Below are 17,364 nucleotides of genomic sequence, written 5' to 3' on the forward strand. Positions count from 1 at the left end.
ACTTCCGGCGTAAACAACGTGGCAAACGACCATGACATCTGGGAGAACTTAGTAAACGTTAGAAAAGCGAATCCAGCAAAGCTTATCTGTGGTTATTTAGGCATAAACAGTCTCGCAGGAAAGTATGATCAGATCAAGGACATATTACAGCGAAATATCGTCGACATGCTTTTTCTGGCAGAGACTAAAATCGACGCCTCCTATCCCGATGCACAGTTTGTAATTGACAATTATACTATGTGGTGAGCTGATCGGAATAAGCATGGTGGAGGAGTACTAGCCTTCCTCAGGTCCGATCTGGCTGGAGATCGTAAGCCTACCTTTGAATTTAAAGACATAGAATCCGTGGGAATAGAGGTAACATCAAACGGTCACAAATGGTTATTTGTTGGAGCATATAAACCACCGAATATGAATGGAAATGTTTTTAGTGAGGATTTTAGCAAGACTCTAGATAGAATTATAAGTAGATATGACAACTACATCGTTATTGGCGATTTAAATATCAACATGCTTGACAAACAAAAAAGCTTAATATTGTCTGATATATGTGATACTCATGGTGCTAAGAACTTGGTGAAAAAAGCAACATGCTTTACCAAAATTGGTAAACCATCCCTACTAGATGTCATTATCACCAACGAAAATTCAAACACAAGCAAAGTATGTAATTTTGGTTCAGGAATTAGTGACTGTCACAATTTTATATTTGTTCAGGTTGACATAACCATATTAGAGAGACAAGCAAAACGCAGATTATGTAGAAGTTCTAAACATTTTGATGCTGAAAAATTTGCAGAGGAATTAGAAACCAAATTATGCTTATTGTGTGATGGCAAAGATGTAAACAAGTGTTACAATGATTTTAGCAACTGCTTTCTAGATGTAGCTAACAAAGATGCCCCACTGAAATCAAGAAAAATCCAAACAAAACAAGTCCCATATATGAATAAAGAACTTAGGAAGGCAATATACAAGAAAAAAATTTTGTTTAACAAGAACCAATCCATAAACTCCTCTGAAAATTGGGAAAAGTACAGAAAACAAAGAAACTATGTAACCACCCTAAAAAACAAGTCTATAAATCAATACTTCATTGAAAGATGTGCTGGAGGCCCAAAATCAAAAGACTTTTGGCCAACTGTAAAACAATTTTTAACAAACAAAGGATGCACCACACAGAAAGACTTAATTCTCTCGGAAAATAACACGCTTGTAAACAGCCAGAAAGAAGTATATGAAATTTTTAATGACTTTTTCATAAATGTTGCTAAAAATATTGGGGATGCAGAACAAGTAGATGAAAATCACCCAAGTATACAGGCAATAAAAGCAAATAAAACAGAATTACCACAACAACATCCATTTTCCTTTAAAGCTGTCACTGAAGACTTTGTAACAAAAAGTATAAAGAAAATACATATTAAAAAAGCCACTGGTATTGATGGAATTTCTCCAAAACTCTACACATCGCTTTACCAGTTATAAGCAAACCTCTAAGTCAACTAATTAACATGTCCCTATCAACATCAACTTTCCCTAACCAGCTTAAGATAGCACAAGTGACACCATTACACAAGAAGAATAGTTCATTAGAGAAAAGCAACTATAGACCTGTTAGTGTTCTTCCTGCAATCTCAAAAGTTTTTGAAAGAGCAATTGAAAATCAGTTAACAATGTTTTTAAAAAAATGTTTTCAATCCTTTTTTGGCAGCTTTTCGGTCAGGTTTTGGATGTCAGTCAACTTTATTAAGAGTAATTGAAGATTGGGGACAAGCATTGGATAAAAACGAGTACACAGCAGCAATTTTAATGGACCTTTCTAAAGCGTTTGACTGCCTTCCTCATGAACTCCTTCTTAAACTAAAAGCATATGGTCTCTCAAAAGAAGCACAAGAGATGTTAAGTAGCTATCTCTCATGTAGAAAACAGTGTGTTAAGGTAGGGGAGCACACCAGCATCATGTCAAATATAATCAAAGGTGTGCCACAAGGGTCTCTCCTCGGCCCCTTACTCTTTAACATCTTTATCAATGACCTCTTTCACTTTGTAAATAAATGTAATCTCTACAACTATGCAGATAACAATACTTCATCAAAATCAGATAAATCTTTAAATCATGTAATAGCAGCACTTCAAGATGACAGTAGATCTCTGATTAAATGGTTTAAATAAAAAAAAAATGCAGGCAAATCCAGAAAAAGTCCAAACTATCTCTGTTGGAAACAAAACACACAATGAGAACATAGTTTTTGATTTAGATGGGATAAAAATTTCATGTGATGAAGAAATAAAATTGTTGGGCATTACAATTGACTTTAAACTTTCTTTCAACACACATATTACCAATATTTGTATAAAGGCAGCAAGGCAATTAAATGTTCTTAAACGAATAGGCAAACATCTTAACAAATTAGGTAAATTAACCATATATCATTCATTTATTATGTCAAATTTTAGTTATTGCCCATTGACATGGCACTTCTGCACTGAACAAAACACCCGCAAAATTGAAAAGATTCAGGAAAGAGCTCTGAGGTTTATCTATGGTGACTATAAAGGTACTTACGAAAACCTATTAAAACAATCTAAATTGCCTTCACTAAAACCAGAAGAATGCAAACAATAGCTTTAGAAACTTTTGAAATTATCAAAAAAATGTCCCCACTTTTTTTTTTACAAGATCTAGTTGTTATAAAAAACCATTCATACAATTTTAGATATACAAATACAGCGGAAGTACCAATACCTAGAATAACCAGGTACGGGATTAAATCTTTCAGATATGTGGCAGCAAAGCTCTGGAACTCTTTGTCAAACGAAGCAAGAAATATTGCATCATATAATCTATTCTCAAATTATATTCAAAATTGGTGTGGGGAATTAAATTGTAAATGCAGCTCATGCAAATTCCAGCCTCTCCTGCCTAAATCTTAAAGTTTTGATCTAACTTCTAACTATGCTTCTAAGCTTACATGTACAAATTTAACTGTTTTGTTTTTACTCCGCTCTGTCTCTTAGGTATGTATATTTATTTATTATATGTATATATCCATATTTTTATGTTTGTGTCGCAAACTGTTTTCAGTGCTGCATGCGCATCTTAATATAGCTAGTCCATGTATATATATATGCATGACTTGTGATGTCTGTATACATGTATGCGTCCTGTTTTATTTCAAATTTCTGTTTTTATGTCTATGCATGCAATTATTTATCATTAGTGCTTTGTGTTTTTTTTAATGCTATATAGTCGGTTAGAAAGCTCTTAGCTCATGTTTATTGTTTACCTGTATATAGTTCCGACTTTAAATAAAAATTACTTACTTACTTACTTTGATGCGCACATTTCAGCAGTCTCGTTTAAAGTCAACATTTACTCCTCATAGGCACCTGATGTGTCAGGTGAACATATGTCTGGTGTGTCCAGGGGTCCGTGTTTGCCCAACTATCTATTTTGTATTGCTTATAAGAGTTATGAGATTGATCGCTGTTTATTGTCTTCACCTTTCATGAGAGCAAGAATTGAATGGGTGATATTTTCAAATGATTAAAGATATATTCGATGAGTTTATGCTAAATTGGCTCACTCTATACCATAGCCAATCTTCCGGTGGAAATTTAAAAATAAAATCCAGACCAAGCACACAGGTGTAAAGCCTCTTTATTTGTAGTTTGGGTAGAAAGTTCACTGTAATTTATAGCCAGACTTTCCTCTGAGGGAGTATTACTATAAAGCCAGTTTACTATATAACACCGGTCACACCCATCGTGAACCCTATATATTGATCAAGTAAACGGAGTAGTCCGTGATCAAAGTCAGTGTGTAAAGAATGTCCAAACAATTGGTAAGAACTAAGACAGACAGCATTTGACACAATGAGAGGTCGTGTTGGCAAATTCTATCGTTATAACGACTGTAGAATTTGCGAATTGCCGAGTTTAAACAAGACTGTTGAAACTCCTGTAACATCAACTTGTTTGTCAGTAGCCTGTCGCGATGCAAATCCTGATAAACTGATCATACGCAGAAGAAACTCTTTCGTATCGAATCATTTGATATACACAAAGACCATATGCAGATGATATTGCTACTTAAATATATCATTCCCTGACGTCAGAAGGGAAGAACCCTGGTAACAGAAATCAAACATGTGTTACAGCTTATATGTAATCCAGTTGAAGCTACTTTGTATGGTTGAACAGTTTCCAATAAGATATAAAATATGATGCATACAAAAAATCAAAAATCATCCGGCGGACCGTGTTTACCCAACTCTTAATTTTCTTTTTCATATAGGAGTTATGAGATTAATAACTGTTCGTTATCTTCACCTTGCATTAGTACATTGTATAATTGTTGTCACTATTTGTAAGAGCAATGATTATGCTATTAGGTAATTGATTACTCTGTCTTTCACGTATTTTTTTTTTTTAGAATAAAGTCGAATTCCATCACTTCCCTTGCATAATTATATTTTTATAGATTTTCGTTTTTCGGACAAGACAAATAGATTAAGCCCATTGCATGATGCAGTTGAAAGTAGTTTGTATGGTTGAAAAGTTTCCAATTCGATATAAAACACGTTGCATACAATCAATCAACAATCATCCAGGGGACCGTGTTTGCCCAACTCTTTGGGTTTTTGTTTTTGTTTTTTGTTGTTGTTTTATTTGCTTATAGGAGTTATGAGATTGATAACTGTTCATTCATTATCTTCACCTTTATAAGATTTATGAGATTGATCACCGTTCGCTATCTTCACCTGTATAGGTGTTATGAGATTGATCACTGTTCGTTATCTTCATCTTTATAGGAGTTATGAGATTGATCACTGTTCGTTATCTTCACCTTTATAGGAGTTATGAGATTGATCACTGTTTGTTATATTCACCTTTATAGGAGTTATGAGATTGATAACTGTTCGTTATCTTTACCTTTATAGGAGTTTTGAGATTGGTCACTGTTCGTTCTCTTTACCTTTATAGGTGTTATGAAATTGATCACTGTTCGTTATCTTCACCTTTAAAGGAGTTATGAGATTGATCACTGTTCGTTATCTTCACCTTTATAGGAGTTATGAGATTTATCACTGTTCGTTCTCTTTACCTTTATAGGTATTATGAGATTGATCACTGTTCGTTATCTTCACCTTTAATATGTAAGCATATGTAGTGATTGTTACTTCGCCAAACGCTTGGTATTTTGAAATGAGAATCACGGGTCTTTCGGATATGACTTTCAAAACAGAAGTCTCGTGTTGTGGCAAGTTAAATAATGTACTACGAATAAAAGGTGCAGATAACGAATATTCATCAATCTCGTAACTCCTATAAGCATTACAAAATAGATAGTTGGGCAGACACGGACCACTGGACACACCCGAGAGAGTATCAGGTTACTATGAGGAATAAGTAGCCTCTGCCTACCGGTCACACTAGCTGTGAGCCCTATATCTACTGAGCCATGACAAGTAAATACAGAATGTATACATTCAGGAGTGAGCGCATTCTATAAAATTGGAAAATTTTCAAACAAAAACATTATGAACATCAATTACCACTGCATGAAAAAAAAATCAATTACGATGAAAATATAGTTAAAAATGCATGAATCAATATTTCCACCTTTTAATGAGGAATATTTAGCATATATGATATGATATTTACCCACAGATATCCTTAACATCATGATTCAGTCTGTCTTCACAGAAGAATGGAAGTCTGGGTAGTAGAACCATGAATAGTTTCAAAGGACAGCCGACATGTTTCAATTAAGAGGACACTGTCACCAAGGGGCAAAACACATGTTGATCTTTTCTGTCTTCATAACATCGCGATCAGACAAAGCTGATATTGATGTGCTTAAAATGGATGAATATAAATGATAATGCTACGAGACCATGATTTTTTTTAGACGAACTTGAATCAATGAGTTGTGTATGTAGATCTACATTATTTTATATTTTAACAAAGTTTTTTTCCCGGAATTGATAGCATCTAACATTTGATGTTTGAAAGAAATATAACGATATACGGCACATTGACCAGTCGGTATTCATTTGAAGAAGATTTCGAAATTACTCGCAGCACGGAGAGTTCTTGGCGAGCAAACGCCGCCTACCATTCCTGAATTCAATGCATTAAGGATGTTCTCTCCTGGTCCGAATTTTTTCAGAAGTATCAAACTTTTTTGATAAACCATTTTAACTGATACATCTTTATCCGAAAGACATTTAAAACATAAAAAAGAGTATGACGTCAATTACTCTAAAATTCAAAATTTCGAAAATATTCACTAGCCATAAGGTTTTGTGTGACGTCACGCCATTTGCTGCTGAACTATCGCGGTTGAATTTTATCATGTTTATAAGAAAAATATTTAAAAAGAAATAAAACGTCTTTTTTCTGACTCGCTTTTGTGTTTGTTATTTTTTAGAGACAATATTTAACTAGTAATTAATTTTCAATTGAGTGTTAAGTTTACGTAGGTAATATGCGTTTGAAAATATAAAGGGAGGTAATTTTTTTTACGAAATCAATAATATGTTTCAAATTTGAAGAAAGATACCCAACAACTTATATATATTGTGTTCGAATGGAGCCCATCATCGTGTTGGGGGTGGAGACACAATAAAGTTTTCAAAGCCAACAGGGAAAAAAATAACTTATTGAGCTGAGTACAGTATATGAATTCTCAAATATATCTAGACCTACTCCAATTTCAAACAACAGATGTACAGTTGCAGTTTGTGCATGCCCCCCTTCCCCCCCCCCCTCATTTTAGGGTAGTATAATTTACAACGCTTATTTTCTCATTAAATAACATTCTTCAATTCTAGCCGTTTAAACCTAGCTCATCTTTCAATAAGGCCTAAAAGCACTAAAGTATCATTCTTCTCATCCTCACAAATGTCAAGGGTTCTGAGTGAACTCATGGTTCTATGATATATACTCAGCTAGGGCTTCTAACACTGCAATAATGTTTTGTCAATGTATCAAGGTTCATATGTTCAAAATCAAGCCGATTTATAAATCCTTGAATATGGATTTGCCCCCCCCCCCCCATCATGAATTTTAAAAGGTATGTCATTGACTGTGCCACTGGAAAATTCAATAGCAAAAGCAGCACTGATGATTTTTTGAATGCTAGGTGATGTTCAAAAAATTTCAGCAAATTAATAATAGTATTTCTTCATGCCACGGTGTTCTGCTGTAACCTCATAGAATAAATTACTGGAAATATCTTGTATATAAATATTACTATCTTTAGTTATTAATAGTTAGTAAATTTCTATGGGTTGGCGCGATAAAGAATTAGTCTCACTGCACTACGTCCTTGAATGAAAAAATAGCACAAGAGGCATAAAAAGACCACATCCCTAACCACCTCAAACTGAAAAAAGCAGGGAAGGTTGACATCTGGGTGACTCGGGAGATATATGCGAAAAAGAAAGTTGATAAACTGCACTACCAAAAATTTTGCAATCAATAAAGATTTCTATCTATTAAAAACGTTTGTTATGTGTGATGTAATCTAGGCCATCACATGCCGTGATTATCCGGAATTTCTCAGTGTCAACTTTGATTTTATTGCGATAGTTCAGCAGCAAATGGCATGACGTCACACAAAACTTATGGTTAGTGAATATTTTCGAAAGTATGTTTATTTTGGATTTTAGAGTAATTGACGGCAATTAAAAGGATGACCGATCTAGAAATCAGGTGGGCACATCAACTGATGTTATTTATACCGGATACTGCTGTCTTTTTCACGCAACATAGCACCGGAGCAGATTTTGCCGAAATCGCGTTGCATTCCTGTCGCTACGCTCGCGAAGCTCAGTGGCGGTATTTATGCCCATTTCTCATATATTTTTACTTTATTGATAAAATTGTCGACTCCTGTGGTTATAACGATCTAGTTCGTCAATACAACCTCGCATTGGGTCAAATGCTGTCTGACGTGTTTCATACCGATTGTTAAGCCGTTCTTGGCACACTGATTTTGATTACGGATAACTCCGTTTACCTGATGAAGATACAGGGCACACGACGGGTGTGACCGGTCAACAGGGGAGGTGTGAAGTCTGATGCCTCGGAAGGTAACTTCCAGTATAACCACACAACAACAGACGCCGACCACAAATAGTGGGTGTTTAATGTTGTTGTGATAAGTGGTAAAAGACTACAAGAGAAAAGGAAAACATAATTACAAGGAGGACCTACAACACTTAAAAACTAGACAATAAGCAAATTAACTACAACTATGACAAAAACGGTAGGCCATACTAGACGTTGTATGCAGAATTACAATTATGACCGTAACGGCTTGCTATACTTTTTTCACTCGAACAACGCCCTAAAATAAAGTTGTCTCACAAATTTCGAGGTACAATATCAGCTAAACCCACAATTATTCATGAAAAGAAGGAATTGTAAACAGTGCAAACACATGTTGAAAGATAAACTACGAAGAAAGGTCCTAACTGAAGCATCGATACAATAAACACAAAATACAGTTTCAATACTGGCGACTTACAGAAATGTACACACACACACACACACACACACACACACACACACACACACACACACACACAACGCATTTCCGTTAATACAAAATGTACATGAAATGTGTACTTACTCTGTGGTGGGTCAAAATAACAGCGAGAAAGGTAAGTAACTAAATGCATGGGGCACGTGTTGTGTAAATCGACAACGTATGTCTTACAAATGTATGGGCGAAGGTAAACAATAAAGACAAGAAACATGACGGGAAGATCTAAAAGTTCCGGTTACGGCACAGGAGGCTTACTCCTCCTAGGCACCTGATCCCACCTCTGGTGTGTCCAGGGGGTCCGTGTTTGCCCAACTATCTATTTTGTATTGCTTATAGGAGTTATGAGATTGATCATTGAAAAGTGTAACACCATCATCCAACTGTACTAGTTTTTCCATTAGCTGTTCCCCTTAGGTACATTTCATGAGATTTGACGAATATATTTATTTAGGACAACATAAATAACACACCTGTCATAGTTCAGTATCAATACACACCTCAGCTCAGCATGTCTGAACCTTTGGAATTTTCGTGATTTTTGGTCTGAGGTGGACAGAAAATGAAGTCGGCGGCCATTTTTAACCACTGTGTTAAGACTTAACACAGGTACTGGAGGTGGATTGAAGTTAACACAACGTAAACACAGTGTTAACGCAAACTCGCATTTTGAGAAACAGTTATATCACATGGTTAACTTTAACACAGAAGTTAACACTGAGTTAAAGTTAACCACCTTTCGAAAAACCGGGACCAGTTCGCTATCTTCATCTTGCATATAAACTGCACGTATTTTTGCATTTTATTTTTATTTAGAATTTCAAAAACACAGTTCAAAAACAGTGTTTTCAAAACTTCATTCTAGGCTGCCAACAGCCCAACACATGATATTTTCTATTCAAATCCTGAACTAAAAGAGAGATCCAGGGTCCCCGCTTCTGGTAAATTTCCCCCTATAACAATTTTGATACCCAATTTCACTACACCACCATCAATCAAGGGAGATAAGTCATCATACTATATTGATATACCATATATATATAGCAACATTTGACGATCTGTAACGTCTGTTACCTTCTGAATGACTTATTTACATATATGAAGTAAATAAAGAAGAACACATTTTCGTGCAAAACATTTTTTTAAATCGTATCTTATGACCTTTAAGGAATATTACATAGATGCATGTTTTGTTGTTGAATTATGTAATTATTGAGTGTGGAATGGTGTTACTACGATTTTCCGGTAGATTAATGAATGGTTAGAGTATATTTGTGACGAAAATCAACTTAAACACCAAATACCCGATAGTTCATTGATATTATGCGAATTTGAAATTATTGGATCCTCCCCTGATTCTCTGTCTGTCACAGATGCTCTGTGCACTAGTTTTGAATAACTTGAAATGACTTATTTATCTGTTTAAATACCTCAGCACCTTATATTATGTGACACATATCATTGTACAGTAATAAGGGTAGAACAAAGAAATGGGGGCCAACTGGGGGATTTGCATTACAATAGCAATTTATCGCGCACCTTTGAACAATGTTATCGAATGTAGAAATACACATCATTGTTAGATCATTCAGTGGGCTGTGTTCCGGTTTCAATCAATAATTGTTAGAGCATTGAACATTACAAACAAACCTGAACCAGTGCCCCTGAGGTGTTCAATATCTGGCCGGGTTTGGCCGACAGACAGGTAAAACCTGAACAATATGAGGAAGGTAAGATTGAAGATTGAAGTAACATTTTCATGCTGTTGAAAAAATAATATATCTTTATAAAATATAAACTATTTTGTTATTCTGGTCTCAGGAATTTTTTGTTGTTGGAAAATTTGATAGATAATACGCAATAACGAAAGCAAATATCTTATATTATGGCGAAATAACGTTTTCTCTTTTGGTATATCTGTTCGACTATACATAACAACTAAGCTAAAGTAGATTTATGTTGTAAAATCTGAAGGCGAATCAAAACTTTCCTTAGTTTGTAAATATATCATTATTCGTTATTTCATCATCAGTGGCTCGGCCCGTAAAGAAAAGGGATGCATCCCCCCTCCCCAAATATAAGTACAAAAACCTATTAGAAAATAGAATCAATGTCCACTAATATTTGTTTTGTGTCTTATCTAGTGAATATGTTCAGCTCTTAATATCTTTTCTAACAGTTTCGTATGTCCATTTACATTTGTTTCTAGGAAGTTTTAGATATTGACACCCCTTCTAAGAAGTCCTAGATATTGACACCCCTTCGAGGAAGCCTTGGTATTAACCCCCCCCCCCCCCACACACACACACACACACACACACTCACACATTCTCAACCCCCATCTTACAATGTTCAGGTTACGAGTCCCAATGAATATGGCAGAAAACTGTTCAACTTGTTATATTATGTTATCAAATAAAATGATATCATACATATAACATTATTTACTTTTACTTTGCAGTGAAAAAACCCTCGCTTGAAATCTGGAAATTACGATGTCTTTTTTAAGACAGGTGAACGAGATAATTTTCTTTTCTTTAAATTCGTTGCCATGCAATAACATTCGTTCCCACGAAATGAAATTCGTCCCCATGATATGAATTCGTTTTCAGAAAAATTAATTTGTTTTTTTCGACATGGAATGTCATTCCTACGAAATAAACTTTGTCCCCACGAAATAGAATTCGTTCCCACGATTTAAAAAAAAACCCAAAAGCGGCCTCTATGTTTGCATTAACTTCCGTTACCTGTGGGAAAATCATCTATAATAATAATAAATTCTTTTATTTAGACAGGATAGCACAATTAGTACAAATGACTAGTTTACATTGTGGTCCTGTAAATCGATAAATAATAAAGCTAAAAAAATAAATGAATTTTAAAATGAAACAAAAAGCAAATGACACATTTGTTACTCTCTGCTGATAAAATCAGCATCTGGTCACAAACTGCATGCTAAATATTATTCTACTGATTTATAGATGATGTGTGCTATGATGATTCAGAGGTTGATTGATATATATTGAAGCAAAATAGAGTTTTAGTTTTGATATTTATTTGGACTAATGATTAAATGTTATGGATTTGATTAACTTTACAAGCTTAGTAGTCCTTTGATCGGTGAATGTTGAGAAAATCTTATTTTGTGGAAAAGAATTTTATTTCGTGGAGGGAACGAATTATATTTTGTGGAAACCAATTTGATATCGTGGGAACAAATTTCATTTCGTGGGACTAATTTTATTCCGTGAAAATGAATTTCATTTCGTGGGAACGAATTTTATCTCGTAAGAACATTCAACGAATGTTTTTTATATAAATCTCATTCGCCTGTCCTAAAGCAACCACCGCATGTAGCGCCTAATAATTACTTATAAATCTCTAAAAAAGTCGCGACCCTTTCTTTGCGATCGCATACGCCTGCGTGAATTCCATCTCCTGTCGCGACCACAGGTACTTTTTGAATGTTTAGTATTCAGCGTCTTTTGTTCACAACATATTTAAATTAAGGAATATTCAATGAAATAAACAAAACTGAAATGGAAAAAATATAAATGTCTCTGATCTCGAGAGATATTGTGATATTACAACAGTACAGCGGTTGGAATTTCGTTAATGTAAGAGGTCGTGGGAACTTAGATAATTTCTGCATGGATCAACTTCATTGATTTTCAAAAATACAGAAACGTCTTGATTTATACACCACAGATGCTTGTATACAGGATTTCCTGTACCCCATGTACTCTTTGAATGTTTAGTAACTTGGGTGTTCAGCGAATTTTGTTCACAACGTATGTAAATTAAGAAATTCTTAATGAAATAAACAATTGCTATTTCGTTAATGTATGAGGTCTTGGTAACTTGGATAATTTCTGCATGGATCAAATTATTGATTGATATACAGAAAACAAAGAATCTATGCATCTTAACTCAAAGGAAGCCAGATTTTGTAAAAATATCATCTGCAACATACACACATACAACATTGCCGTGATTGTAAGTTTGCTGAGGCGCACTCAAGTCACGACCCCCCCCCCCCATTCCAAAAAAAAAAAACAAAAAAACAAAAAAACCCACAAATATAAAATGTACAAACCCCCTCTCACTAATATTCAGTAATGAATACAATTGTCACATTCCGAATTAATAATTTTTTTTTATCCATGTTTGCCCTTCACTTAATTTTGTATTGTTGATAAGATTTATTAAATTTATCACTGTTCGTTATCTTTATTTGTTCATTGATGATATTCATTGTACATGCCTATGGTTCTATCACATTGTAGCTTTAATCATATCCGATGTATATAACATGTTTAAAGAAAGATTATTAGTGTCCGGGTGAGGTAGTGATTAACACGCTTGCTTCTCACAGCAGCGAGTTCGATCCCCGTGATTGGTAGTGGTTGTATGTGAGAGGGTATGGTGATTGGCCGCTCTTTTGCTTCCATATTAAGCAGCCCCTAACTTCGTTCCTAGTTTTGCACGACGCGAAGTTTCTTTTAGGAGACACAACATGCACTATCATAACATAAATGGCAACATGGGCGGATCCAGGATTTCAGTTTAGTGACACCATATATTTTCTGTGGTTGTCCAATTTTTGAGGATAGGAAAAATCCGCAAAAACTATAATCCAAAATTAGATATTTAATATGGATATATTCAGCTATCTTGCAACCGCAGAAATTGGAAACGCAGATCACATCGCAAAAAAAGTCTAACCGAAGAAAATACTCGTTATACGGCATTTCAATGAATTGATTGATATCTTTTACGTACTTCATAAACTCTCTTCATTAAGTTCTGATAAAAAACACATAATCACAATAAACTTTAAAAATTTTAAATTGTGCCCCCCCTCACACACACACACACACACACACACACACACACACACACACACACACACACACACACACAAACCCACCACTGACCTGGTCCCTTTTCTTCGATATCTATTTTATTGTATATCTAAAATTGTATTGAAAGTTGATAAAATTTTGTCTTCAATAACGCATTTCGTCATACGTTTGCTATTTTTGCAAAAAAAATGACGGTCAATGCTAAAGCTTTTATACTAGATCTAGTGTAGCCCCCTTCTCCACTATTTTCAGTAGTGGAAAATGTAATCCTAAAAGTTATGAATAAATATCAATTTAGTTAGTAAAGCATGACCCCACCCCCCTCTGTGTAAGAAAATGACGTTTTGGCGAAAATATTTTAGACAGGTATAGTACTATACCCCCTCCCCCCCCACACACAAATTAGACATTTTCGTACGGCTACCTTCCCCTGAAAAATGATGATACTGACCTAAAGTGTAATTAGTATGTCAATATACAGTGGCTTATTACAAGTACAAATCTACATTTATTTCAGATCAAATAAAATAGTTAGTATGGCATCTGAAGACATTGCCCAAGGTCAATATGTCATTGAATGTGACATCTGCAAACAACCAGTCTCGTTCTTCTGCAGACGATGTGGGGTCAATCTCTGCGATCCTTGTGTTCCGGTACATCTCCGGATTAAGTCCAAAACCGGACATGACGTGGTGGATTACGCCAGTAGAGATGATGACGACACCTCTAAAATTGAAGAACTGATGGAAACCATTACGAAGGAAAACGAGCGACTACAAAACTATAAGTATGAACTCAAGAAAATCATAGATCATACGACAAAGCGTCTTGACAAGCCAAAATTTTCCGGTCCATTGCAATCCAGGTTTGCGAAAAAAACACAACAGAAATTATCTTCATTATCCAAACTTTACCAACAGAAGAAGGATGAAGTGACGTCACGAGGAGAGGAGTGGCACAGACAGATAGATAAAACCGTGAAGACGCTCCACCAGGAACTGGACGACATGCAAAAGGAGCACGAATCACTACTCCGGAAACAGAAACGAGAATTGGAAGAGATTTTAGGAAAAGTTGATGAAATAAACACCGCGACAATGAAACTGAAAAATTCACAGAATGTACTAGAAATGAAGAAACTGATACCAATGATTGAAAAGCAGGAAACTCCCTCGGAGATTACACAGTACTCGTTTCCGGTGTTTTACAAATGTGAAATTGACGAGAACTATTTGAAATCGTATTTCGGATACATTGAGAATATACAAGAAAGAAAGATTTCTCTGCCGAGATTGATATCTGAAGACGCTGTGATTTCGAATCACAAAATATTAGAGGTGCCGAAAGTTGTCACCGCTATAGACACAGGGTTTCCTGCAGAAGAAGAGTATAACACTCGTCTATACGATATTGCTGTTGTTGATGATAACAGAGTGTGGATGGGAGGAGCAAGTTATGAACTCAAGTTGTTTGATTTCCAGGGAAACCTCCACGACACTGTCACTATCACAGCACACGGTATGTACCTCACTGTATACAACAAACACGTGATTTACACAGCACAGGGCAGTAATACTGTGTATAGAGTAGCCGTGGATAAAACGATCCAGACGATGTTTACAACCGGGGAATGGATACCATGCGGCATCACGAGTACCGCGTCAGATGACCTACTGGTCTGTCTCCATAAAGATGACCAGTCCAAAGTCGTGCGATACAGCGGTACCGGTACCGTACTCCAGGAAATCCAGTACGACTCGCAGTGCCAGCCTCTGTACCGAGATCCAACCTACGTCACTGAGAATGTCAACGGGGACATCATCGTAACAGACTGGAAGAAAAACGCTGTGATTGCTGTCGATAGATTAGGAATATTTCGGTTTTCTTACTCTGGGAGGGACAATAAATTTGATGTCTGCGCCGTCACTACTGATCCTGCCGGTCACGTTATCGTTACTGACCTAAAAGGTGACAAGATCCACATGTTGGACAGGGACGGGCGATTCCTGAGATACGTCATTCCTGATCAAGAGATTAATAGACCACGCGCCGTGTGTATTGTTGGGGACGGGGAGATGTTTATTGGGGAATGCAAGACCGGTGTAGCGAAAAGAATCAAATATTTGGAATGATAAACATAGTGGATTGTTGTTTCGCATAAAAATGTTTGTTAAGGAATAAAATGTGTAAATTAAGCATGTTAGTTTTACTTATCACCCCCGTAAACGTCGTTCATCCGGACTTGATAGGCAACAATCAGTTTGATAACGGGTAACTTTTGAGATTATTCATGGGTCGATGCTTATCTAGTTTGAACTTGAACACATGTTTAGTATAGTAGTGACAGTTTATGAGACTTATGAAAAATAGAATTAAAAGAAGTTATCCCCACAAATCTTAGTATATATGTATGTAATTCATTTAATCGAAATGGCTGAAATTCCGAAATTTATCACTTACTTTTATTACGGTTCATTAATTTGCAAAATTATCTTGATTTTATGAAGACAGCATAAACGTTACATTCATCAACAAAAAGCGCATTTATTAGCATCTAGAAATAGTTTTTTTTTTTAAATAATGACTAAGTCAATTGTTTACAATGCGATCGTATAATGCATAAAATTGATCAAATCTGTTTGGTACAGTCGACATCATCTGATTTTTTGACTAGACATAAATTTCCACTGTCGGATCCAGGATTTCCAATAGGGGGAGGGGGTGGGGTGTAAAAACTCGGATATTAGTCGATCTAGTTTGGGGGCCAAACCCGGGGATATGTATGTTGTAAAATCAGAGGGAATATAAATCTAACATTTTATTATAAAGCTAACGTTTTGTTCATATGTTCTGTAATTATCTATATATACGTGTAACGCCTTGACGCCTTGTCAATCTGTGATGAAGGGGGGAGGGAGTCCTTGGCTCCCCATTAAATCCGTCACTGATTCCAAGTGGCCTAATTAAATATAGGGTGTGGAGGGGGTTGATTTCATGTTGTATTTTAGTTTTAATTTTCATAATTTACTACCCACCAGGTAAATTAAAGCCTGACCTTCGTATACTCCGGTGTTAACGTGAAAATCTGCATCCTGTTTTATGGCAAAGTTATTATAACATAGAAATGCAAAATTATATGGAAGCCAGTTGTAATACGGTTGTTTTCATTGGAAATTCCATAACACACACACACACACACACATTCATCGGTGATGAACTAGAATTTGTCAGTTTTTTAAACATTAAAAGTTATTGATCTTGTTGCCTGACAAAATCAACATATACGACATTTTAATCATCATCGATCCTCATAGTGGTTAAATATGATCATCTAATGTCTATACAGTATGAGGTTACAGCCAGAGTCAATTATCTCTATCAATAGTTCACTCAAGTCCCCTTTGCTATGCGTTATAAATTAAAAGAATTCTTAAACGTTGGGAGTATTTTCACTAGTCTACAATCCATACTACCACGCCCTTGTGTCCAAGTTTTTTACCAAAAGGAAGCGGAAATCACAATTTCGTTACAGGTCCTCGTGGTCATTATAACTATGTACCTTGTTTAACTTACCTAACAAGAGTAATATATTTATTAGTAAAAGGCATCTTCGCATGTCAAGTGTTCAATTCCCTTATTTTAACCTAACCCTTGGCAGATTTAGGCCAATTTCCATATTTTCCATCACTAACCTCTACCGGATTTCAAAGAGTTATCTCCCTTTACTTGTAAAATCATCAACCAATCAGAGGGAATCTTCGTAAATGGTATACAGTGCAATAAACAAGCGTGTTGAAAAGCGAAAATGGATGAAAATCAAGTCAAACAAACGATATAATTTCCCCCGGCCCCTCTAGCATAACTAGATAAACATTAACCCTAAAAATATCGTTTTTAATGTGTTAACCAGGAAGCCTCTATCAAAGAAGTTAATGGCCC

At 35.5% G+C, this 17,364-nt stretch overlaps 2 protein-coding genes and 1 pseudogene across 2 annotated transcripts in view; all 3 read left to right on the plus strand.

Annotated features, from left to right (window-relative positions):
* LOC125664524 (uncharacterized) overlaps positions 1 to 14,990 on the plus strand; it is an 83,070-nt gene extending 68,080 nt beyond the window's left edge. The window contains exon 3 of the mRNA XM_056150491.1: positions 14,879 to 14,990. The gene's annotated coding sequence lies outside the window, so the exon portion shown is untranslated. The remainder of the gene's footprint in view (positions 1 to 14,878) is intronic.
* LOC125664527 (uncharacterized) overlaps positions 1 to 17,364 on the plus strand; it is a 272,796-nt pseudogene that overhangs the window by 208,254 nt on the left and 47,178 nt on the right.
* On the plus strand, positions 10,245 to 15,617 carry LOC125664525 (uncharacterized). The gene is made up of 2 exons (XM_048897308.2): positions 10,245 to 10,290; positions 13,943 to 15,617. The coding sequence occupies exon 2, from the start codon at positions 13,962 to 13,964 to the stop codon at positions 15,555 to 15,557; it is 1,596 nt and encodes a 531-aa protein (XP_048753265.2). The 5' UTR covers positions 10,245 to 10,290; positions 13,943 to 13,961; the 3' UTR covers positions 15,558 to 15,617.

Source organism: Ostrea edulis, chromosome 1, assembly GCF_947568905.1.
Source record: "Ostrea edulis chromosome 1, xbOstEdul1.1, whole genome shotgun sequence".
Classification (NCBI taxonomy): Eukaryota; Metazoa; Mollusca; class Bivalvia; order Ostreida; family Ostreidae; genus Ostrea; species Ostrea edulis.

What these genes read in the sequence shown, in the direction of transcription:
- LOC125664525 (XM_048897308.2), top strand. Translation starts at nt 13,962, where the DNA reads ATGGCATCTGAAGACATTGCCCAAGGTCAATATGTCATTGAATGTGAC.